This window comes from Phasianus colchicus, chromosome 2, assembly GCF_987193195.1.
Source record: "Phasianus colchicus chromosome 2, bPhaCol1.hap1.1, whole genome shotgun sequence".
Classification (NCBI taxonomy): Eukaryota; Metazoa; Chordata; class Aves; order Galliformes; family Phasianidae; genus Phasianus; species Phasianus colchicus.
In genome coordinates, this window is record NC_143437.1 from 32,296,859 (window position 1) to 32,323,501 (window position 26,643).

At 38.9% G+C, this 26,643-nt stretch overlaps 1 protein-coding gene across 1 annotated transcript in view; it reads right to left on the reverse strand.

Moving 5' to 3' along the window:
* Positions 1–26,643, reverse strand: part of CRIM1 (cysteine rich transmembrane BMP regulator 1) — a 165,870-nt gene that overhangs the window by 135,846 nt on the left and 3,381 nt on the right. Inside the window, exon 2 of the mRNA XM_031593142.2 lies at positions 14,633–14,806. Within this exon, the coding sequence (XP_031449002.1) occupies positions 14,633–14,806 (174 nt within the window). The remainder of the gene's footprint in view (positions 1–14,632; positions 14,807–26,643) is intronic.

The following is a 26,643-nucleotide window of genomic DNA, read 5'->3' on the forward strand; positions in this document are numbered from 1 at the left end:
TTCATTACCTGCATTCAACCACCAAGGTCCATATTAAAAGAGATAGTAAATAAAAGAGATTGTAAACTTATGAGGTAGATCAGAATGACGTGAATATCTTCTGGTCCTTATACTGGTCCCACTGTAACCCGAAATGTATGATGAGCACTATGCCTCAAGTACTACTATATGCAGACGTAGAAAAATAGTTGTGGAAAATACTGTGTACCTACACAGAGGACAGACAAATCTCTACCAGTACATGCAGGCAAGCAATGGCCCTATTCTCACCTCCCTTCCCAGCTGCTCAGTGAGTCAAAAGAACAATAAAATGAAGTTAAAATAATCTCTGACATTGAGTGGAGGACAAATACATTGACTAGCGCTAAGAAATGAACCACTACTTTAAAGACCATCACTAACAGGTATGAAAACTATTGCTTTGAGACGCATTAGTTTCCAAGAGGCAACTCCATTCAGCTATGAACACATCACCAACAGAAGTGAGCCGCTTCACAAGTTTCCAGTACTCAAAACTCATGCTTTCTGCCACAGGTTAAATTCAGGTTCACCATCTCCATGCCGCATCTGTTAGTTTTTAAAACTCTGTTATTTTAAATATCACTTTGTCATTTCTTAATTTTTGATCTATTAACCAGAGGAATTCCATAAGAAATGGAGTAGGAAGGAAAAAAAAAAAAGGTCATGTGTGAACAACTAAATGCAAGTTACTGCCTTAGCATGCTTTTCAGAAGGGACAGAAATCTCAACAAGGGATAGAGCATTGAAAGTGTGTTTCCTGCAAAAACAACTGATGTGAGCTCTATTAGGATAGCATCTCATCACACCACTGTTTATTCTCATTGTACACTGCAGATGAATAGCATCCGACAACCTCACAGATGGAGAACCAAGACACAGAAAAAGACATCCATAGAATAGATGCAGGGGTTCTGCCACCTAGTGGCATTTAGAGCCTTAAATTATTGTTTCAATTGTCTTTATTATTTGTAACTTTATTTTAATCTGGAAGCATTTGACAAAAAAGAACAAAATACAGAATGAGGAGTTTTACTTACATTGAAAATACTAGCCATGAGGAGTGAGAACAGGACTGTGTAGCACCAAAGGTGAAGAGAGTTTCAGCTGAGTCTTTTCTAGCTGTCTGGATATTCACAATGTCTCTTCATCCCACCTCCAGCTCACATAGATTCTCTTTGGCTAATACTGAAGTTGATTTTATCGTGAATAGTCCCTCTCACAGTCAGCTGCCTAGTTTCAGTGCTTCATGCATTATAACATCAAAATCTCTATCCATTTAATGTAGCCAGCAGATTCTGATAAATCTCAAAAGTTACCATGGCCAGGAAATGGAGAAAGGCATATGCCAAGAGACAAAATCAGCAGAATCATAAAACCTCAATTTCCTCATGATATGTCTAAATTACAGTTTAGCAATGTAGAGCTTTTGTCAGCTCTACCAGTATAAAGGATTTCCCTGACCAGTTAACAGCCTAGACAGTTATATGAAAGCAGTAGAGACAGGGCCACTGGAGCACAGGGGCAACAACGCTGTAAGGCAATGTGTTAGCAGGAATCCCCCTTTCTGTCAAGCCATAATCTCAGAAGCCCCTATTCCCCCTTGAGATTCAAAGCCAGAAGCATTTTAATGCCTAAACTAGGTCAGTCTTTGTTTACACAAAACACAAATGAGAAAGGAAGGATCACTCGTTCAACTTATTTAGGATCAATCCAAACCACCAGACTACAAAGCCCAGAGCAGTATATCACATCTTTCCCTTTTTGGGTTTGTCTGTTTTAAAGAGGAGAAATCTTATCAAAGACATTCGAGAACACACCTCACACAGACAAAACCAAGTAGCTAATAACTTGACTTTGTATCTAACAGATATGCTGCTCCAGCAAGAGTTTTGAGACTGTACTTTGAAATTGTCTCATAATCTTACTGGGCTAAAAACTCACAGATGTTTCAGGTTCCAGCCTCTCTTTTGTGACTCTGGTAAACTTTTAGCACCTCTGGACTACATCTACTACAGCTGCCTTAACACTGAGGTTGGAGCATTTTACTTTTAGCCCAGGAAAACAGAAAAAAAAAAAATCACCAAATCACGAATACTATACAAGTATAGGACATACTATGTTGTTTTCTGTTCACTTTCTCAAGTTTTTTCCCTCAAAGTCCATAGCAATCCCTCCTAGTTTCTTAGCAGTAACCTCTTTGGCAAGTACTGCACTCAACGGGGGGGAGAAAGAGGAAGATCTGCCACATGAGACCACAAGCAAGCCACACTACTGCAAAGTTAACAGTGATTTACAGATCTGTATTGGATTTAATTTGAAAATGAAAGGAAGAACCCTAAGTTGCACTTTCTGCTCTGTATTCCACAGGTTTGAATTTCAGCTGTGTAATGTCTCACTGTAAAACAAGCACGTAAAAACTACCATACTGATGAAAAGCAGTGCACGCATACCTTGATGTGAAACCACATTTGATCACTCAGTGATGAATTTTTATGTCTTTACAGCTGCAGTGCACTAGATTTCTGCTAAAAAGCAAAGTTCTCTTCCCCTTGTCAACAAGCTAGCAGCCTTCACAGCAATATTCCTTAGGATTGAGAAGAAAAAACAGAGATTGTTGGAATAAATGTGCTGGCGAGGCATAACTTTGCAAGTGGAGGACTGTGAGTAAAAGCCAAACTAAGATTCTTCTGTCTGCAGCTGCCTGAATCAAACCAATTTACAACCCAGAACAGACAGTTCGGTTTTCTTACTGCGAGCATTTGTAGTCTACATACAGAAAGCTAATTACATTATTGAAACATCCAGCTATCATTTAAAAGCAGCTGAGGACGAACTTCAGTGAAGGCGCATCTTTAAATGAAAACCGTGGTAATCTTATGTTCATGCCAGTGCTGAGCAGTTCTGACAGTTTCATCTGCAGCCTAAGGAGCTTCCAGAGCACAGCAATAAGGTATAGTCCCTTAAGCAGGGACAGTCCTCACATAGAACTATTAAATAGAATATGTGTTTCTTCCCACTTCACACCCTGTCCCTCTCATTTTATACTGCTTGGCTCACGTGGTGCTTTCAGCTTCTTGGAAAGAGGAGATGAAGAGTATTGCCTTACTAGTACTTCTTATTCCAGAACTTCTGGAGGCTGCAAGAATCTTGTTGATTGGTGACAGACCAGTTCAAAGGAGCGGCATTTAGCTCCCAGCACCTATAGAGCTCTGGCATGTGAGTTCCAAGCTCAAGACCTTCTACCCAGTATGTCTGCTTCACAGTGTGACAAAACCCCAACAGAAAGCAGCCAGCTACCCTGTCTGGAAGCTGAAGGCAATAGCTTACATACAGGGCAGGTAAGGACTGGATTCTCAGATAACCACCAGAAGTGCATGCCTGAATGCTAGAGTATATGGATTAGCACAGAATACAAAAATTTGAGGGAAAAAAAAAAAAACAGCATTCAGATCATAATTTTATTTTTATGTCAGATGTGATCTATCCAAGTAAGGAATAGCCTCACTGCCCACATGCTTTAATATAATAAGAATTATAAAATTGTGTTTAATGAGTTACTTTACACTTAGTTTCTTATCCAGGATTCTAGTACAATAGTCCATGACAGTTTACCAGAGATTTTTTTTTTTAAATTAATGTTTGAAATAGTTTTCTTCAGAAGCATCCAGATTTGCACTGTTATTTAAGTTGTAGTATCTTCATTCTCACTTCCTAGGCTTTTAAAAATGTACAGGAGATTAGTTACTCGTATTCCAAACCCACATAAAACAATCAACACAAGTAACAGAAAAACTCAAAACAAAAAGATGAAACAGGATGTTTTTGGCATTACTTTGTCCCCTACTCACTTTTGCAATGACAACTGAAGAGAAAAAAGATCAGACTTACACACAAAAGTGTGCCAAAGAGCTGGAAGCCCTAGCTCAGATGGCTAGAATGTGAGGCATTTCCTCTACTACAGAGTATGTGACTGTATCTGCTAGCCAAAGGTCAAAAGCAGATTTAAGTTTCCAGGTTTATTTCTTTATTTTTTAAAATCAATAAAATGTTTTCTTCGCCTGTTACATGCCAATGCCAAACATGTTTAACATTTAACATATTAATTCATTCGTTCACACAAGTTGAGAGTCTAGCATATGTATCTGACAAGTCATTTAAATTCCAGCACCTTAAATTATGTAGATTGGTTTGTCACTATGACAACAACTTTTACGTGTCTGTAGAAAGTTGATCATACAAAAGTACTGGATGTTCTCCTTCTAGCAGGAGTTAAGAGTTAATGAAAGCTTTGCTTCTTCTGGACAGAAGGGTGGAATTTACATCTGTTAACATAAGATGATGTAACATATGAGTCCAGATGAGCTCTTTAATGCACATATATGTTATTTCATGAATGAAGAAGGAAGTTTTCTTGGATTTAAGCAAGGTTGGATGGTTGTGGTTTTTTGTTTTTTAAACTTATACACAACACTTGAGGGAATCTAGAGCAAAAGGCAGCAATGCACTGGGAAGGAGGGAGCAGAGCTATTGCTCTTCTATGCTGAGGCTAAGAATGTCTTTTTTTTTTTTTTTTGAGACATTCACTCAATCTCGTGGTCAGTGCTTCACTCATAAATATGCACTTTTTCTCTGAGTACTTGTGTAGAAGATTCCTTCAGAAGTAACCAGGAACACAGATGTGCCCAAGATATAGCCACAGTGAGTAGATAGATACCCTAGAATTTGGAGTGCAGATATTTTATTTTTAAGTATCCATAGAGGGCACACATGTGCCATCTACACTCAGATTCAGACTGTAAAGATACCAGTCCGAGTACCATTTCATTGCAGTGTCACAAGGGAAAGGTACAACTGAACCCTAACAGGCCCATTACAATTAAGTAATTTCTATACTCTTAATTGCACACTTGGATTTAGTTAATACTGTGAAATAAACCTGTTAATACTCTTCGCTAAGACAAAAAATGTCTTACAAGAAATTTCTAAGATGATCTTATAAAAATTGTGTGGTTTTTTTCCCTCCAGTTTGAGGGGAAAGGTGTGTGCAATCAAGCAACACTTGCTCACGCTGACCCTAGAAGGGCACAGTAACAAGCAAATATGAGTGGTAAGCTCAGAACAAAACTTAATGCCTACATCACCAGATCAGTCTGTCAGTATCAGTTTACAGCCGGTTCGATTGAAGTAGTCATGCCTACAGGGAAACAAGAAGTTGGTTTGCACCACTCCTCACCTCATCCCTTTCTAAAAGGAGAGCACAGATTACAGATTTGTCACATAGCATCAACTAATAACCCACAGAAGAAAGGTTAGCAATGCAGAAAAAAATTCAAGTTATTCTGTCCATCCCCATGGGCAGATGAAAGACGTAGCAAACCACAGATCAATAGGGATTCTGATAAGAGTTTTAATTGTTATAGTAGTAGAGCTGTTATCTGAAGGTGTACCTCTATCTGAAAAACAATCATACCCAGGAATACAATGGCAGATACTTAAAGTGAGTCGCACTGTACACCAAAAAAGGCTAGTCAACCAAGCAGGTATGAGTGCTCTAAAGCACAACCTCAAGATAAATCCACAACAGCAACCAACTTGAGAATTGCTTTTGAGAGTTTATTACACTGAAGTCTTACACACTTCCTCTGTGTCCAGAAACAAGCTAAAGCTTCTTTCCTTTCAGATTAGCACCCTACTGATGGTGGAGCTGAGAGGAACCCTAGCTTGATGAGGTCAGCTAGGGCCCAGAAATGTGATCAGCAATAAATAAATCTCCCCTGCATTTACCCACACAGAAAAGCAACAGTGATTAGGCAAGTCTTGTCCCATGTCAAATAAAGTGACATAAAGAATACCTTAAATATGATTAATATTAAAAAAACATAACAAAAAAACATTTTAGGTAGGGGAATAATTTTACTTCTCTTATTCTATTATTATCACAATTGCAAATATTAATCCTTTTGCTTTCTTACTGAACAAGGTGTTGACTTTTACATAATATTTGGTAAAGACATCTATTACTGCATTAATTAGCAAGTGCTTTTATATATGGGGGAAGAAGTGTTTCATCTTCTAGCAATAAACAGAGATAAAGACACGCTCACATTTTTGAAATGTTTAAGTTGAAAAGCATTCACTGAGTTCTCAAGCATCTTGAAAACTGTGCAGCTGGAACAGCTACATGAATATCCTTACTCTGCTTAGTTGCTGGGGAAAACCAAGTTTATTAACCATCCTCTGTCTGTGTGAAATAGAGCAAATGGAAGTCTTCCAGAAACACTGCCTTTTCTTTTTCTCCTTTCCCTTTCTACCTTCAACCCTCTACAAACTATTATTTAACTTTGCTGAAATATCTCCAGAAATGAACTAGTTCTCAGTATCTTGCTTAGACTCTAGTCTCCATTCATAAATTCTATCAAAAACAGTTTTACTGGTATATTTTAATTTATTGCATATTGAAGTCTGTTTCATGCTGTGGAAGCTGCAAAATATTGATAGTTTTTTAAATTATTATTATTTCTTCTTTCATTAGAATAGTCTTCGTGAAATAATGAAAGGTTTAAATTTAGAGACAGAATTAAAATAGTTTGTCACCATGCTAACACAACTGTTCAGAAGTTACAAATGTTCATATAAAGTACTTTAAGAAAAAAAGAAAAAAGGGACAACAATGAAGTCTACTAGGTGTGATCAAAAGAGCCATTACTATTTCACCAAAAATTGTTTATTATTTACAGTGACATAATCATTGTCATATTGACAAGTTACTGATACATACTACAAGCACTGGATATGCTCATCTAACACTTGCTTATCTTAATTGGTATCAATGGACCACATATCCAAACAAGATCTGTCCTATCAGAACAAGACCTATGACTCAGCACACCAAGTGCCACGGGAATATAGCTTTCTACTAGCATCAATATTAGGATAATGTTTACAGACCATTTCATTCCAGACCTTTGCTCAGGTCTCTTCTGTCACACGGATAATTTTTGATCCTTAAAATCAATGCTGCATCTGGAAGTGCTCTGCTAACGATCACCTGCTGCATTTTCACTCTATTCCCCAACTTTAACAGAAATTAAGGTCAAGCATTCATTAAAACCTGTAGCTTCCCACTACAGTTAAGATGGATGTCCTTCAGAACAGCCTACTCGCCAACAAGGGAAGGAACACTTAGAAGGCACTGAAAGCAAGATCCTATCTGCTGTAAGATCTGTCCTGTTCTTTTTCTCCCCTTATAGAGGATTCAGATTCAATGTATTACATTGCATTTGGCTTCAGATGAAAGCAGGTAAGCATCTGAAGCAAGAAAGGGCAAGACAGGTACTGCTGTCTCTCTAAGAACAGTGCTTTGACCATAAACATCTGATAGCCAGCTTTTTTTTTTTTTTGACAGCACTACACTGTGTCACACAGTCCAAGGCTATATAGCCTACAATTAATGTTATCCTTCTGTTCACAATAATCGTGTAAACTGCAAGTTTGAAGAAAACTAAAGTGTAACATGTTAATGATCTGGTATCTTTTTCATGAATTTTACATACTCAAGGGATTTGGATGTGGAAAAAGAAAAGGCAAGAGTAGCATCATATGAGCAGGTCTAGCACGGAAGGAAAATAAGCTCAGTTCCTAGTAAATATGTTGTTTCATTACATTTTACATTTACAGTGATCCATTTCCACGATGCTAACACCCCTGTTTTTGTTCTTGTTCTTCAATAAGCTGCCCAGGAGACTATTTCTTTAGTCTCCTTTCCTAAGAGTTTCTGCAATACAGCTTTTCCTCACTACTAAGCACAGCATTATCCAAAATTGGGCTTAAGTTATAAAAATCCAGACAAATACAGAAATATGAAAGTCAGTTTCTGCTTTTGATATGTCTGTGAATCTTCCAGAAGGGATTCTTAATGTTAATTCAAAATTTCACAGAACAGATATTCACTAAGTGACAAATCGTTAAAAACAGGACAAGCAAATAAACAAACTAGAAAAAGATCATGCTTGATCTGGGAGCAGTTCTCTGAGGAGTCAGAATCAAGAAAGGTGAGGTCCTGCAAACTTAACACTCTTCAGTTATGCTGTTAAGTCACCTCACTGCCAGATGTCTCACTTTCGTTAGATCCTTCATGAGTTAGTTTTCACTTCTCTCCCCCATCCAGTTACTGATCCCCTCCAGGGGAGAGAAGGAAATTTATGTCAGTATTCTTAATTTGCATTATTTCCATATCAAACATTTATTCCTTCTATATCCATGCATTCAGGGGAGGAAAAATAAAAGCTATGCTGCAGTTTTCCTTTACTTTTTACATGAAATTTTGCCTTTGGATGCGTTTACTTGGCTCTCATAAGCACATTCAAAGGTAAAATTTGGACCTTTGCCGCAATCACATTCCTTATTGCAAATACATGCCAACCTTCAAAGTTCAGTTATTTGAGTAAAAACATACATTAATTGTTATGCGAGAGGAGTGGAAAGTGTATCAGATTAAGCACATCTGAAAGTATTTCACTCCCCTCCACACCTAATAGTTCAGCAAAAAAGCTGGATTTACCCTGTTTTGTTTTTTGTTTTTTTTTTTTTTAAAAGGTAACCATCAGCTATGAAGGCTACAGAAGTGAAGTTTAACACAAAATCACACTTAAGAACCAAACAAGCATTTAGGATAAAATTACCTTCTCATATTTGTTATTTCAAGACTGGTCTGACAGGTATTGCAACATTTGCTGGTATAAAGTTATTCAGTTACATGCAAAATATAATGGAATGCAAGGAGTATGTTGCAATGAACAAGCTTAAAAAAGATACCAGCAACTTAAAAGCTTTCTCCTTTCACCTATGAAGGACAGCAGAGAATGGCTTGGGAAGGCATAAGCCAAGTAACTGAGAAGAAACTTTTAAAATAAGAGTTTCAATAATAACAGGAGATTTTACATGCAGAGATGCAGGTGAAGATATTCTTTTACTGAAAACATTAATCACATTTTCCTCAGAAGCCCACACAAGTTTTATCCACCATATAGTTTGTAAAAAGATTGGGTTTAACTTTTCATGTAAAAGTTTCTCACTTCATAATCTACCAATAGTGCAAAAGCAGATGATTTATTTCTGCTCTCAAAGTTCAAGTTAACATTGACATAACTAAAAAAAAATCACCACCTTTGCTAACACAAATGGCATTTATGCTCTCTAGGACTCAAGAGTACCTTTGTCTTTGGATAAATCCAGGCACTCGCATGACACAAACACTGCTGCTAAACAATTTCGAGTAAGCAGGCTAGCATCAGGAAGTTTCTCATTGTTGAGGTAACGGGCAGACTGACATCTTCAGTAAACCCAGGCGAAAAGATCTGAGCCTAGAGCATCATTGCAAGACTGGATGCCTTTGATCCATGACTTTTGGCCCCCCACACTTCCTAGAGGAAGGGGAAATAGCTACTTCAGAAGCAAACATTTTTTAGAGAGCAAGAATTGCCACCATTTCCTCTGATGAGGGAAAGCAGCGAGGCATGTTCCCTTTCCATGGCTAGCTCACAAGAATGCAGATCCTGAACTGCTTGTGGGAGAACAGGAACAGACTCAAGAATATCCTCAGGTTTCTGTTCTTTATAGCTTTCCTAGACTATTTAAATTCCTGCCAGAGCCTAGCATAGAGAAAGAAAAACAAATCTCAGAACTGAAACAGTCTTAGAAATTACTGAGACCAGATCACTTCAGGTAATGACTTTCCAGTGGCTCTTCAAGGTTCAAAGAAAAGTTTCAAGATTATTTCTCTGGTGCTAAACAGCAAGCTTTCAATGCTGCAACACACACAGATACCCTGCAATCCTGAAGAATAAAATTACCTCCTCTTTCACTCTTCACCCACAATCTCCAGTCTCTCACATAAAATCTCAAGATCTTATTCTTCTGCACTACTGCCTACAGTTAAGTTCTAGCAGATTGTAGCTGCAAGTACATGTACATGCAATTTATTAGTCTTCTGCCTGTGACTCAGCAGACAGATGGCATCTCAGTACTTTCCACCCTCAAGCCATATTATCCACAGTCCACCTCAGTGGTCCTAGTTCAATTGAACCACCATCATCAGCAATCTCTTGAATAGAAACAAGCCTTGTACACCCAAGAACACAGGATTTCCTGAACCACATCAGAACAGGCACTAGTCAAGACAATAACCATCAGGAAAAAAAACCCTAAAAAAATAATAAAGCAAGGAAAAGCACGATGCAATGTGGATCTGCTATTATTTAGTTATGTGATAGCTTTCCCAGACAGTTCCTTTCTAGCTCAAAATGTGTGGACTTTCTCATAATAGAATGGTTCATGACTTCTATCAAACCTTTCATGTGGAAGGTCACTGACTGTCCATATAGAAAAGAAGGCACTTTAAGCCTGAAACAAGGTTGGGAGACCTCTGTGGCACAAATGTACTTTCTGTTACTTGAAGAGAAAGTATCAGATCTTTGAACAGTTGCAGTATGTCTATACTAAGACCAGCTAGAAATTATCTACCAAGTTCTACTACAAAACCAATTCTTTCAGACGTATTCAATCCTACTGTTTTCCAGAAAAACAAAGGCACAGAGTGGGGACAGCTTTCTTTGATACCTGTACTATTGAGAATCTAGAGTATCCTCTCAGGATGTTCTTGGATCATCACCCCTACTGAAATTACATACATATACTTGGGAAATGCTCCTTCAGTGCAGGACAGAACAAGTCCTGGGGACACAGAATAAAGAACATCACTTTCTGACCCTGTCAATAACATTAAGCAACATGAGGTTGAAGGCAATGCAGCCTGACTTAGGGAAGGAAGGACAGCTGCATAAATCACATCAGTCATGCACGACAACTGAGTGTTCTGGGGAATAAGCCATATGAAATAGGTAGGCAAGGGAAAAGAAAAGAGAAGGCAAAGAGAAGGTAGAAAAAAAAAAAAAATGAGGTGCCCAGGAAGGCAGACAAACACAAACTGGTAGGAGAAAAAAGATCTTACGTAAAGCAAATGAAAAGACTTTGAGCTAGTTGAATATGCAAGATACAACTGACAATAAGAGAAGGGAAGACCACACTAGCTAAAAAGCTTAAGACAAACTAGATTAAAAATAATAAAATAAAATGACAAGAGGAACACTCGAATGGAAGAATGCAAATACAAAAACCGGAAATCAAAGTACATAGCAAAGTCCTGACCTCTAGCACATTCCTTTTCATATCTGGAAATGGGACTCCTGATTTTGGCTCATTGTTTGTTAGTTGACCGATAATATTTATGAAATAAATTCAATATATACAGCCAAATTTGTCTTTTGATTAACTGTACACATTGACAGAACCATCAACTACAACTAATGGCACATTGGCCTCAGTATTTCCTGTGCATGGATCCACGTATACGTGGTGCCACTGGAACAGCCTAACTTCACCTTTCATTTTTTCTTCCAAAAAATAATACATTAATGCAAAAATAAAAATAAAGAAAAAAAAGGAAAAAAGTCACAACTAATTTCAGCAAGAACATGCAAATCACACTGCACACCACTGGCCTCTGTGATGCCCTTATATCAGCTGCTCAGGAAGCTGAAAGAAAGGACCTCTATTAAACAAGTTAATACAGTCCAAGATTTAAATTGCACAGTCAAGACTAAATTAATGCAGTTACTTGAACCAGAGTTTATCTAGATGGGATGTGTAACACAGACCATTCTTAACTGCCTAGTAACTATTCTCAACAGAGCAGAAAGAAAATGGAAGCAGCTAGTTTCTACTTTTAGCACTTTTCTTCTGTGAGCTTTCTTCAGGAACTGTGATGATGGTATATCCATCATTCAAGTACTTGACTTGTGAGTTTTTAATCACACTATCTTTAACGGTCCATAGGAAGTACGGTGAAGAGAAGAAAGTTAGACTTCAAATACTTAGTCCCATTTTTTTGTGGCAGATTGTTAATCATGGTATTTCAACACCTGAATGACCAGTTTCATTTCTTTTTATTATTATCTTCAGCAGACAAGCCAAAATACAGAAATATACATTAGTGCTTTAAACTTCAAGAAAATCTTAGTTGGACATACATAACAGATCTTATGAACCATTCATTTTTACATTATCCTACAGTTTAAGGCTCAGCTTGCCTTGAAGGAACTGAGGTTTCTCAATTTTAACATGCTCAGAGCTCTCAGGTTTGCACACAACCTAAACCATGTTTCAGGTTGACTTTCCAAATGGCTGATTTCAACTATTAGATCAGGAACTCTGAAAGCTTAAAATACTCAGACAGCAAACACTGTATCTGACACATCAAAATGGCTATCCCATTTCACTCAATAGACTTGGCTTGCTTACCAAAAACGCATGTGGCAAGTACAAGCGAGTAAAAAGAGTTATTCTTCCTTTCCATTAACTTACAAACAAGACAAAGCATTCATTTAATCACCGAAATAAGAAACAAGTAGTAACACATTTAAAGAAACAACCTCCATAAGCAGTTAGCATTCAATCTCTAATTGTAGCTTAAGAACTCTACCCCCATGAACACTTTGTATCATATCCTTTTTCTCCAAATATGTGCAACAAGGAGAACACATGAACAGTGCAGAACACAGTAGGCAGATTTGACTAAGTATGACTATTGTATGCAGACAAATTAATACTATGCTTTGAAGGAAAGAAACCACAAAGTATATAAGTTAGTGTCAATGCATAGGAAAAGATCTTCTTCCTGCCCAGATAATGTTAAGTTTGAGTGAAAATATTATTTCAAATGGCAGTTAAAAAAAGCAAGCTACCATGCTTGGAGCAGTATGTTTTGACATCATAGGAATTAAGTTAATTGAAATCCACTGGAAATTTATCCAAGAAAATGAAAAGAATCTGAAATGTGAAAAGCAAGTTAAAATCAGTAGTCTCCCTTTTTATTTTAGCTGCTTCTGAGACAGTTTGCTGTAGCAGTAACATTTGTATCTGCCAAATGTATTTTTGCAAGAAGCGAAGTATGATTTCAACACAAATATATTCATTGGAATTGCCTTTATTTTACTGTCCTATTACTAATACTTGCTGAATGATGATTTCTTCCCATCTCCTGAGGAATTCGGATGGCTTTAACTTCAAGCAATTCTCAGTGATAGGGGTTTGATAGTGAGAAAGTAAATGCAAATTCAACTTCTTATGCAAAAGCTGAACCATTACAACACTCAAGTTATATCTGCAAAATTTTTGGTGTTTTGTTGGCCAAGCCCATCATTCTTCTTACAAATGGGAAATTAGCTAAAACAAGAGGTTTCTGAGAGGAAGCTACTCAAAGAATTAACCTGCTTTTTCTATGCCAATTCACAAAATAAATCAATTTCTTCACACTCTGCAAAAAGACACCCCAAACAGATTCTCTTAGCCAGTTAAACGCACGAGTTGTTATGCTAGAAGAGGTGATGAACTACTACAAAATTAATCACACATAGACAAGTAAAAAAAGAAAGCAGCCAGTAAGGTTACTTAGGAACACATATGCTACTGCCCACTACTTCAGCAAGGATAGAAGGCTTACACTACTTGTGCTTCTCCCATTTCTCTACAAAAAAACAAACAAAAAGCCACTAACCAAACAAACAAAACAAAGCATTTCTACCCCCTCAGGGATCAACAGCACAAATGATGATAATAAACATGTTTCTGCCAGCTATGTTTTTCTTACAAGATCATCTTGTCACATAAGGAACGCGATGACATCAGATCACATTCTCGTAACTCAAAAGATAGCATCTTTAAATATGATTACTATCCTTATAAATACATTTACTTTTGCATGTGATGTTAAGCTTTAAAACAGACTCACTAAGCAGGTTTATCCACCACCACCAATCAGCTTTTGCATGTTCCCAGACACACTGGGAAATAGACAATTACAGCATTACAAAAAGGACCTGAGATCAAGCCTTGGACAAAACAGTCCTAAAAATAAGTCACATGAATTGTATTACAACTGGACATGTCTGAGCCATCTCACTTTCAGTTCAACAACAATCATACATCATGCACGTGTACAGAAGCATAAACACGTGCAACCTAATACAACTTCAAAGGAACACAAAACAGAGGAATACTAGCAATAAAGTAATGCTACATTACGTAATTCTAAAGAAAATAGCAAATCATGCATACACAAAAATACAACTGCGATCAACAACTTCTACTTCTTGTTTTACACCTTTGCTATTCAGATCTCCAGCACTCATCAATGCTTCTAAAAAGAGTTTTCGCACACTGCCAGACAGTCAAAACAGCCAAAAATCCAGAAAGGTAGCTACCATAAACCATACACTCGTGTACAGAATGTTTACAGGTTTTAAGATTGAAACCATCGTAACACACATGAAGCACAAATCATTAGTTTCTCCATTCTTAATTGGATTCAAATTTAAGCATTTGGAAGGCTAAGTTGTCTCTTTCTTAAAAGCAAAGAATTGCCTTCTGAAAAAATAGAAGGCCACAGGTATCTGAAACTACCAAAGTCATTCTAAAAAAGAATATTAACCTGATTCCAACTTTCAATCAAACACATGGAACTATTAATTCAGAATTACTGATGATGACTCCTTACCTTCAATCCTTTTCAAGGCTGACAGGCAAGTATCCCGACTTGGAAATTCAAATGGATTATTACAGGTCCGAATGGTGTCACATTCGCATTTCCCGTTGATTATGTTACAACCTGTTATAAGGTTTTCATTGCATGGCTCAAATCCAAGGAGCTGGTCATCATCCCAGTTTTCATCTAAAATAAACAAGCAGAGAAACTCACTATTGATTTCAGTTACAGTATATAAATTCAGCTGCTTTGGGGTCAGGTGCAATTTATTTCAAATTTAACATTGAGCTAAACAAGATAAGACTCCAAAAGAATGGATTAATCTAAACGATAAGATTTGCCAAATATTGTGCTCCACAGCTGTTCTACTGCCCATTTTGTCCCAGTTACTGGCACTGTTTACTTCAATCTGCATGAAAAACTGTCACATCTTGGGAAAAAGCATAGCTGTAGTACAAATGAGTGCTATTGTAAACAAAATAACTTCTACAGATACTTAGAGTTATATTTATCATGGAAGTGAGAATGTTGGAGAGAACCCGCAGCTGTTAGAGAAGTCAATACTAAGTTAGAAAGAGAGCATAATTAAACAAGTTTTAAAAATACATCATATAGAATTCACTCCATAGAGATCACTTCTTACTTCAAAAATACTGCAAGATGTCAGGCCTTTGATTTTGTAATATGACCAAAAGCGAGTTTCCCAGCACCCCTGAACAACCATTATCATTCCAGGAGAATTGTTCAAGCACATTCTGCTCCTTGCTGTCAAGTGAAAGGGGAGTGTAGCAGAGCTAGAATGCATCTCTTTCCTCTTTCAAAAGAGTCTGATGTATCTGTTAATTCTCACGTTTCTACTGTACAATTGTCCATTACTTCTCTGGTTACATGCAGTGAGGCTATTTTCCCTTCTCCAAAATGGAGTTCAATCTATCCACAATTCTGCTGTGACTGCAGGTTCCACAAAATCTCAGCTCCTTGGATCAACGGTACATACAGCAACACCCAACAGACTAAAAAACTTAAGCAAGACATATACTTCTAGGCATGAGGGATTTTTAGTTGTTGCATGCTAGATAATTTTCCAACCTGTCCAGGCTACCAAATCAAGTACTATAAAATATGGTATATAAGTACTATAAAAATGCTCTGCTGACTTCTAGATGCATCTCATAGTCCTGAGGGAATTAACTAATGTAGTTGCCAAGCCTCTCTCAATGATATTCAAAAAGTCATGGAAATCAGATGAAGTCCCTGGAAAAAAAGACTGGAAAAAAGGTAACATCACACCCATTTTTAAAAAGGATGATCTTGGGAAATATCAACCTATCAGTCTCACCTCTGTGCCTGGGAAGACCAAGGAACAAGTCCTCCTAAAAGCTATGGAAGGCATGTGCCTTAAAAAGACAAATCCTGCTTGATCAACCATGTGGCCCTCTATGATGGTATCACTGCATCATTGGAAAAGGAAAGAGCCACTAATGTCATTATTTTCTCCACTTCAGTAAGGCCTTTGACATAGTACCCCACAACATCCTTCTCTCCAAATTGGAAAGACATGGATTTGATGGAAAGACTGTTCGATGGACAAAGAACTGGCTGCAGGACAAAGTGCAGTGGTGATGACTCAATGTCTGGTGGAGATTGGTGATGAATGGTGACCCCCAGGTGTCAATGCTGGCACTGATACTCCTTCATATCTTCATCAATGACACACTCAGCAGGTTTGCTAATGACACCAAACTGTGGGGTGCACTCAACACACCAGAGGGATGTGACGCCATCCAGAGGGACATAGGCAGGCTTGAGCAGCAAACCCAGGCGAACCTCATGGGATTCAGCAAGTCCAAATGCAAGGTCTTGCATGCGAGTGGATGCAACCCTCACTACCAATACAAGCTGGGGAATGAGAGGATTGAGTACAGCCCTACCAAAAAAGTCCTGGGAGTACTGGTGGATGGGAAGCTGGACATGAGCCAGCAATGTGCCCTCACAGCCCAGAAAACCAACTGTACCCTGGGCTGCATCAAAGGAAGTTTGTCCAGCAGATTGCGGGAGGGGCTCCTCCCACTCTACTACGCACTGCTGAGGCCTCACCTGAGTACTGCATCCAGATACAGAGTCCTCAGTACAGGAAAGACATTAGACCTGTTGGAGCATATCCGGAGGAGGGCCACAAAACTGATCCATGGAATGGAACAACTTCTACAAGGACAGGCTGAGAGAGCTGGGGCTGTTCAGCCTAAGAGAAGAGAAGGCCCCAGTGTGACCTGAGAGCAGCCTTTCAGTATCTAAAGGGGAACTACAGAAAAGAAGGGGACACTCTGTAGCAGGATCTGTGGTGACAGAACAAGGGGAAATGGTTTCAAGCTCAAAGGGGGTAGATTTAGGTTAGATATAAGGAAAAAAAAAATCTTTTACAGTGAGGGTGTTAAGGTGCTGGAAGAGGCTGCCCAGAGACATGGTTGATGCCCCATCCCTGGAGACTTTCAAGGTGAGGCTGGATCAGGCCCTGGGCAATTGTGGTGTCCCTGTTCATTGCAGGGGAGTTGGACTAGATGGCCTTCAGAGATCTCTTCCAACTCTAAGGATTCTATGATTCTAAAACTATTTTCAAACTCTACATCAATCTATATTCCACAGCAGCTTTCACCTTGCAGTTTCTAGTAGTTCAACCCAGATTTATATACTATCAACAAGCGAGTTTTCAACAGGGATCCTGCTAAGAAACACTTTAAAAAAGCTGAAACATCTTCCAGCTACAAAGCATTGTTGTTGCTCAGGTTTGTTTAAAAATAAGACAGGGATTGAAATATACAGTTTACAAACATTCCCTGCTTGCAATATTTAGGAGTTTTCATGCTGAAACAGAGTTTTTTGGAGAAGTAAATGACAAAATAACCTATCCATACTGACAAGAGAACCCCTGCAGAGCACTCCTCTATTTTAATGAAAGAAGGGGCAAACACAGCATTGTCCAACTGAACAAGCTGCATGGCAACACGTGCAATGACGCAGATGGTTGTACTGCCATGTTTCTGTTCAGAACACATCACTCCAGACTCTGACCCAGACATGTTTGTCAGTCAAACAAGCAGGCATGCTGAACAGGCTGGGCACTCAGCTGACTCCAGAGTGCAGCAGCTGCTTTTGGACCAGGCACTGAGCACTAGCCATGCCATCAGCCAAACCTGCTGACCCAGGCACTGTTGACAGAGAGGGAAGCATTAGTTCTTATCTACACTTATGCATTGTTCAGAAGGAACATATGTCCTCAGCTGACTCGTGTCCCCTCCCTACACAGTTCCACTGACAAGAAGAAATGAAGACTAGATTAATAGATTCCCGTTAAGCAATTCTTAGTCCCAGATAGCCTGTAAGCTACACCTTAGAGTGAGCATCAGAAGCTGCCCTTCAGCAAAGCAGACCGCAGCCAAACATGAACTGTTTTGTTATTCAGCAGTCTGACACTGAACTAAAGCCTAAAAATTGATAGCAAATACACACGCTGAAGTTGATGTGTAAATACTTTCTGCTCAGAGAGATGTGCAGAGTGTCAGTTAGCCTGTCTGTTTGGGGAAAAACAAATAAACAAAAAGCAACAAAAAAAAAAATCCCACACCTCTATACAACCAATACCTGGAAATCACAAAGAGGTTTTTTTTTTGGTTGGTTGGGTTTTTTTTCTAAAAACCAGTTAAAGCTAAGTACAGTGGATGATCTAGAGAGAGCATCACAGCAGCTTCTCACCAGCATGTTTCTCCCTCTATATCCAGCTACTTATTATTTGTTAAAAGTCAGCAGAACACCATTCTGGCAAAGAACACCAAATAAACAACCAATTTTAGACATGAAGGAGAGAGCATCCATGGGAATCTCATGGCTGTTTTACTCCATAAAAATAGCCACGGAAGAATAGTCATTAACTCCAGGAAGTAATTTATTAAGTTGACCAATCACCCCACAGAGCAAGAGTATCAATAAAAGTCAAAGGAAGCACAGAAGTTCACAAAGAGAAATTATTGAAATTCCTTCAAGAGAAGGTGCAGATTCAGTAGTTTTCGGGATGCTTGCATGATTATGAGGCCAGGCATGCACAAGGAAAAAAAACACTGGGAATTTTGAGAACAATAATATATCCTGTTTTTGAGGAGCCGGAATACAGCTTGGACAATTTGTATGTTACAAATCACAGCAGTAATCCACGTAACAAGAACAAAAGAGGCAATAGCTGTGCTTTAAAATTCAGCATGCCAAATTCTGTATCAGACCACAGCTTCATCCAAATCAGACTGTTTAATGGTCTTAAGAAAAAGAATTGTTCTAGTTGTTTGCTGAATTGTTCCCTGTTTCTGACACACAGGATCTCATCCTCTGCCTGTTTGTAGATCAGGAGCCCAGACCCCCACAAGGGCACGGCCATCTGTACTCATGACTGCTGGGCCTCTAATGCTCAGCTCCCTGAGCTGCTTTCTCCCACCAGACTCTGGAACTCAGTTCTGTGCAGATAGATGGGACATAGAGATTACGATAGCAGCACACTTTTTGCTTTTCAAACAATCCAGTTCATGGCATTTGTGAATTTTTGCCCGATGGCATTTCAGCAATCAATTTTTCAGAGAAGAACAGAAGCTGCAAGCAGCAGAGTCCCTGTTATGCTGCTTGCCCCAGGTGAGAAGTGACTCACCTATGAGTGCAGTGAAAAGCAGAGCAGTCCTCTACTCACAAATGACCGTTTTGATGCAGATGCATCAGAAACCTTGGAACTATCCACAGTATTATCTGTTTCCATTATGGATGTTTGATATCTGCCAACGCTCATGGATTTTCAGGAGGAAGCAGAAAAGCATACACATAAAGTGCCTGGCCCAGTCCTAGGTGTACTTAAGTCATCAATACCACACCCCTCAAAAATGAGCTCAATAGTCTTTAAAAGAAGAGAAGAGTAATCCCCAAGGAATGCTTGCATGCAACATCTGATGTAATTACTCATGAACCAAGGTATTTTTCATTACTGCAAGTAAATATTAAAAAGTCACATCCATACAGGAATAATAAACCCAGTGTTAGCTTAAGCATCTCTTAGCAGACTGCTTTTCACACATTTCAGTTTAGAAAACATGGTTTCCATCAGTGCAGTAGCAAATGTGTAAGAAAAAAAAGCTTACTGTAGTTTAGTAAATCCATGCAAGCGTAAGACTCCTTTCCCTTTTGTACTTCCAAGAACAGAAGCAGAAGTTAAAGGTTCTGTTAAGTGATTCCCTAATTATCAGTTAGAATAAATCCTCACAAGTCACACCAGTGTAGGCAGAACAAAATTCCTTGGAATAAATCACATCATCACATGAAAGCACTTGCATGAATTAGAAGGCCCAAATCCAGTGTCTTACTTTGATTTGAAACATAAGTTACTTGAGGTAAAAGTATTTAACGCTCTGTTTGATGCACACACATGGCAGTCCATCACAGCACGCTCGCTCCTTTACAGGTCAGATACAAAACCACATCTTGAACAAAGTCTAGTATCTATGAACAATGAATCCTCATTCCTACTACTCCCCAAGTCCTGTGGACTACTCCAAAAAAATAAGTTTTCACATGCTAATGATTCTGAAACCTGGGACGACTCACAAGCAGTGTGCAGCACGCATTTCCCTGCATGCTCTGTTTAACTGCCTCTGTGGTTTTCTTTTTATGCAAAAGCTCTTTCATGCATACTTCTAAGAAACGTGGATAATATGAGAAAAAAAAACAGTGAACTGATCTATAACCATTCCTGAATACATCTCCATTTGGCTTAAGTCACAAGCAGAATTGACAAAATCCAAATAAAACAATTAGAGTCTCTCAAACCCCAGTATGTATTATCTACTATTTCACTTCTGGGACACACACACAAACAAATATATTTAGGTTTTACATTCTTGAGCTTTTAGAAACAGTCCAGCTGAAAAGCAGCCCAAAATTAAATGGTTGTTTTTCATCCCGACTGATCTGAGTTTAGCTGCAATTTCCACCACCTCATTGTGCTGGCATGGTCAGGTAGGAGCAAGAAAAGGAAAAGACCACTCTTTTTAGCAGTCCTGAGTTTACACTGGACTGCTGTTGTACGGCCAACTCAACTGTCTTTCACACTCATGCCTAGAAGCAGTTCAAAGGCTCAAAGCAGTCTGCTAACAATAGCTTAAAAGTCACTCTTTCAGATCATTTATATCTACATACAGTTCTTCATTCTTTCCAACTCATTTGGGCAAGCTCTGTTTTCAGACATTAAAATAGTTCTGCATTTACTCAGACCAGAGTAAACCTTGGACATAATGCTTTCTGAATTCTTCCAAGCGTGCACTCATAACATAAGGAAGACATGGGAGGGGAAGGATGATATTCATTCCAAACCTTTTTCATTTTCTTCCATCATTCACATAATGATTTGCTTTCTGCAAAGCAAATATTTTCAGCTTGCAAACAATCCAAGTACAGCTCTGTGTTACTGAACTAGCAAGTCCTGTCTTAGCATGCTTCTAAAGTAGGGAAGAGGATTAAAGCATTAACAAGTTGAGTAAGAGGTCCTTAAACAACAGGTCCAGTCTGGGAAACAACCCAAGAAATATGCCTCAAGTAAGAAGCATTCCACGACTTCTTCCATGCCAAATCCTACATACAGGCACTCACATCACCACATTGCAACAGCTGTTTGCAGAATACAGATTTACTCACAAATAAGTGTGCATAAATACAGAGTGACTTTTTTTTTTTTTAAGAACTGGAAGCTGTAATCAGACAAATCCAATGAGTAATCATCAGGGAGTGTGACAGAGATACAGGGCTTACAATTAGAACACACGGCTCAGTTTAACACATTTGTTTCCAGAAACATGTAATCACTAAAAACCAACTTGGAGTCTTATTTCTGAGTTATACAGTATCTCAATATAGCAGCACTGATTACCCCCACATGCGAAAGATCTCAAGACTGCTACAGTTAGAAATATAAGGAAAAACCCTGTTAAAGACTTCTCCATTGTTTGCTCATGTTGGCTCTCCATCCTTCAAGGTTCAATTCCTTTTGCCTGCCACAAATCTTCTCTTTCATTTTCTCTGCTTTCTCTTCTTGTCTGGGCATATACTGAATGTCAGCTTTAAAAAAAAAACACAACAAAAAACAAAACTACATACTATTCTCCTTCATGCTTTACAGAGGTACTGCATCACCTCAAAATTGCAAGCCACACACTAGAATAGTCACTAATGTAGCACTGTTGAAGACAAATACATAAGCACTGTATCCACAATAATCCTTAAGTACTTGAGACCTACTGAATCAACTCCCATCATTTACGTTTAACTGTAGCATGTTACTCAACTATTTCAGGCTTTCTAAAGCATAACAGATACATTCTTAAGATATATAAAGAAACATCAAAGAGACCATCAGTTACCAGTCTGAAAATGGAAGTCTAAAATCAGATTTAACGGAGTCCTTTCAAATCCTGCATTTGAAAGGGGAGAAAATGGATTTCAAGTGACAGAGAAGTCACTTGAAGTTGTTTCCTGAGGCTCTGTCCCCTGGGAAAGGAGGAAGAACTTGCCAAAAGCTTCTCGATCAAACCAGGCCCAAGCACTATTGCACACAGAAGTATTTACAATAAGTGGTATTCATTAAGATGGTATGAGACTCTGAAAACATTCTACAGATTTTCTAAAATTAAAAAAAAAAAAAAGAAAAAAAGAAAAAGGAAATACTTCTTGCCAGTAGGCTTTGGCTTCACTTTGAACAGGAAAAGAGAATGATGGAAAGGAAATTCATGTTTTGGAGGAGCTGAACAATAGAAATGACTAATCACCACTAAAGAATGCTTGAAACCCAGCCCCAGACCTTGAAAAGCAGCAGAGGGAAAGGCTAGCCTTGAAGTGAATTTGTGCTTATGTACTGGCGGCAATCCTCTCCCACCTCACAACTTATTCCTTCAATGAAATCATGAGTCAGGGACCAAAGCCGGCAGAACATTTTGTGGTAAGGCACACTAACAGTTTTATGATAAGGCAGTTTTTTCACCTTTTAGAAGGGTCTGCTCTTCAAGATCAAATCTTCCTGTGGAATGTGTGTTAGCACAAAAGGGCTTTATAAGGCTCCTAATAAAACTTCTAGCTAAAGCTAGAGAAACTATACCATAACACTTAGATAGTTTAGAAAAACCATACTTGTCTTAAATCTGAGCTCCTAGTTTGCAGAGGATGAAGCAGAATTTGTATCTCAAGAAATTACAATGCCAATAAAGTGAAAGATTTTCACCACGGCAGCTCTCCAAGTGTCTCAAGGCAGTTATTTCACACTAAAGAATACAGAAAGTATTTACACAAACCAGCTTTCCACTCCATTATCAGAAACCCCAAAGAAGCCACGAGGAAAGAAACAAATGGAAGTGCAAAGTGAAGCACATGACTTGGCCAGCTGTTTTAATAGCCAGTTTTCCCTAGCCTACTATATTTCAGCTCTCCAGGTTCCCTTTACTCTAGAATAAACAAACAAACAACAACAAAAAAAAAATCACTCAATCAAAATAAAGCCACTGAAGTTTCACTATTTGGGTTCTTCCAACAAGACTTAGGTATACTTCCAACAGCTTCTGCCCAAAAGATGGCTTGAAACAATAGAATTCAAGATGTGAGATCTGATCCCTAGACATTTAAGAACGCGGAATAGAGACTTGCAAATAAGTTGTTTTAATCTTGTGACCAGCACCACATCTTGTTTGTAAATAGTTGACTGAAAACATTATGCAGTGTACCAGGACTTAATCTGTCAGACAGAGCCTCTGCCAGTACTCTGCTGATTAGAATGAGCACGGACAGCAACGTTTCAGCTGTCCTAGCAGATTTTTCCTTCAGCTCTAGAAAACTAAAAACAAAACAACAGGAAAAAAAAAAACAAAAAACACTAAAACCTGGAAGAAGCCAGAGGAAAGGGCCAAGCCTCTGTGCCTGCTTTCCAAAGGAGGCTGAATTTCCAATGTATTTCCAAGTTGCACACTGTGCCCACATAATTCAGAAGCCAGCATGTACAGCCATATGTTGTAACTCCATCACAAACAAGCAGCTGACGGGCAGTTTGCTGACACTGCTCATCAGAAGCAGAGCAGACAACAGTAGAAAGTTTTCTCTAAGATAAATTCTGGAACAGTGCCATGAATAAAGCTGTCTGTATTCAGAAGAACCTGCACTACTAGAAGAAAGCTGATATTCCAAAACTTTTGTCACTTTTGCCCCCAGATATTAACACAGAATCACAGAATACCAGAATTACAGAACATTTTGCTAAAGTTAAAAAAATTTCCCCGATTTAGAGTTAGCACCAAAAAGGCTTTTCTGAATACCAACTTAGAGATAGACATAAGACTGGCTCTTTCCACCATCAAAGCAGCACATTCTGTGCTAGCACATGTAATACCATCAGGGCAATTATCCAGACACCAAGCTGACCAGCAGCATCTCCCTGCTGCTAAGGGTGATGGTGTCCTGGGCTTCACTGGAGAAGAGTTGTCAGCAAGTCAAGGAAGGTGAAATTTCTCCTCTGCTCAGCACTGGTGAGATCATACCTGATGTGCTGTGACCAGGTCTGGGCTGCCCACTGCAAGAGAGACATGGACACATGAGAGAGAGCCCAGTGAAGGGCCACCTAGATGACAAAGAGACTGGAGTATCTTCTTCTGGAGAAGGTTTGGAGGGGATCTCATCAATGTACAGAAATCCCTGAAGAGACGGTGCAAAGAGGTCAAAGCCAGGTTCTTTTCAGTGGTGCCCAGTGACAGGACATGAAGCAATAGACACAAATTAGAACATAGCAGGAGCCTTTGCCCACAGAGATCTTCAGAAACTTCTTGGACAAGGTTCTAGAAGGCTGCTCTGAGTGGCCATGATGGAGCTGGGGGGGGGGGGGTGGGGAGGTCCAGAGGTTCCCTCCAACCTCAGCCACTCTGAGGAACAGCCTTTCTGAAAGGAGAAACAAACAGACTAAAAAACAAAAGCCTGAAGAGAGGAGATAGCATATGCTGTAGTACAATCTCTATGTTCACTTTGTTGCAAGGAAAATATCAGTACCAATGCAGGCTAGTCAAAGAATACAGTTTCAGAAGTTAGCCACTGTGTGGGAATCCCAGCATGCCTGTGAGCCAGTGCCCTTCTTCCTGTCCCCAGATATATCCAATTCTGCTTGTTTTCTGGCTGTAAGACCTACAGTCTCATATATAGCATCAACACAATTTGCAGACTCAGAAGTACCCAGCACAACCAATGAAAGCTGCTGGAGAAGGAATACTGCCTCTGGCAAAGGTGTGAACTGCCTCTTCCATTCATCTTCATACATGAAGGCCTGCATCCTGCAAACATGGCAAAACTAGTCTGCTTAGATAATTCCCTCAGGGACCACCTTTTAATCATCTGTATGCTTATGTGGAATTTAATCTAGATAGCCTTTATACAAAGTTATCTTCACATCTTAGTTTATATTGGTTTCTCTGTACACACAAGCTTTCTGTGTCAGCATTAGTCATTTTCCAAATTATATCCATATACACTGAAGAGTCAAAATGTAATTCTGCGAGGCTATATAGAACATCTGTCACATAACATCTTGGGCAAAACTCTGAATTCACCATTTCCATGTTTATGTTCCCTGTGGATTAAATGAATTCTCAAATGAAAGCAGTTTGCAAGTCATGAGACATTTAATAGGTCACTTCTGCAAAGTGTTTAGTTTATTAAAACAGAAACACGTGGTCCCTTCTGCATGCTGCTCTAAATTTTATTCATTGATATTAAGGATACTTGTGGGGGCAGTGCAAAGAAAGGATGGGAAGAGGCAGGCATTTTTTGAAACATACCAATGGAGCAATTATTGTAAAATATACCTGTCAGTCAAATGACATTCGGGTTGACTAAATACTAGGCAAGAAGTTAAATTAAGCAAGTGCTCTTGAATCAGCTAGAGGGTACTTAGAACAGCAAACATGCCTAGGGGTACAGAAATTACAAGCAATCATTTCAGTAGTTCTGGCCAACCTATCTAGCAAGTTTGGAGATTCTTTAATAAAAAAAACAAACCTGGATAAGGATGTCTAATATAGAAGTATATTCTTAAAGGAACTTAAGTATACAGTTTTATACAGTATAAGTTTTGCTAACTCTTCATTTCAAGTGTATCATTAAAACTAGTCATGCTTTTATTACACAATTAAAAGTTAACTAATTCGAGTCATTTTCAGTGTTATTTTATACGCTTCTGTTATGCTTTAGAATAGCTTAGCAGAGCAATCAAGGCCTCTTCATCCAAGAGCACCAGAAATTGAAGAAGTGTAAAAACAGAGACAAGAAAAGTCATCACAAGAAACGCCTTCACAGACTAACCAAACCCCTACACCAGAGCTTTTCCCAAGGCTTTCCCATACTCCAGAAAGACAGAGCTCTGCAAAACCTGGCTTATGCAGAAGCCAAGGCCAATGTGTTTCTGGAGAGCTCTTGTCTAATTTGGAGGTGGCTCCGGGTCTTCACTCAAACACAGAGAACAAGAGCGATCCGTGCACAGAGCTCACAGGTTTTTGATGCCGAGAGGTTTGGCTTTCAGCCAGCTCTGTGCTCCTGACACCTCAACAAACCAACCCAACAGCTCTCCTGGAAAGTCAACAGAGGCTGGAGGTGTTCGAAGCCTCTCAAGGTCACCCTTCAGGAGTACTCAGCCGTGTCTGGAGAAGCTGACCTATGAATTATTCTTTACCAAGAACACAACTACAGGAATGTATAATAAATGCAAGAAAGGCATTTACAGACACCACAATAATGCCACAGAGCCTTACAACTGCACAAAGACCTGCACAGTTAATGTGGTGAGAAGACTGAGTGCTTTCTTCAGCACTTAGAAGGGTGAAGAAAAGAACTTAAGAACGAATAACAGATTTCATCAGTGCCTGCTTAACAAAAACAACGGCCATTAGTGACAGATTCCATGGAAACTTCTCCAGCAGGTGTCA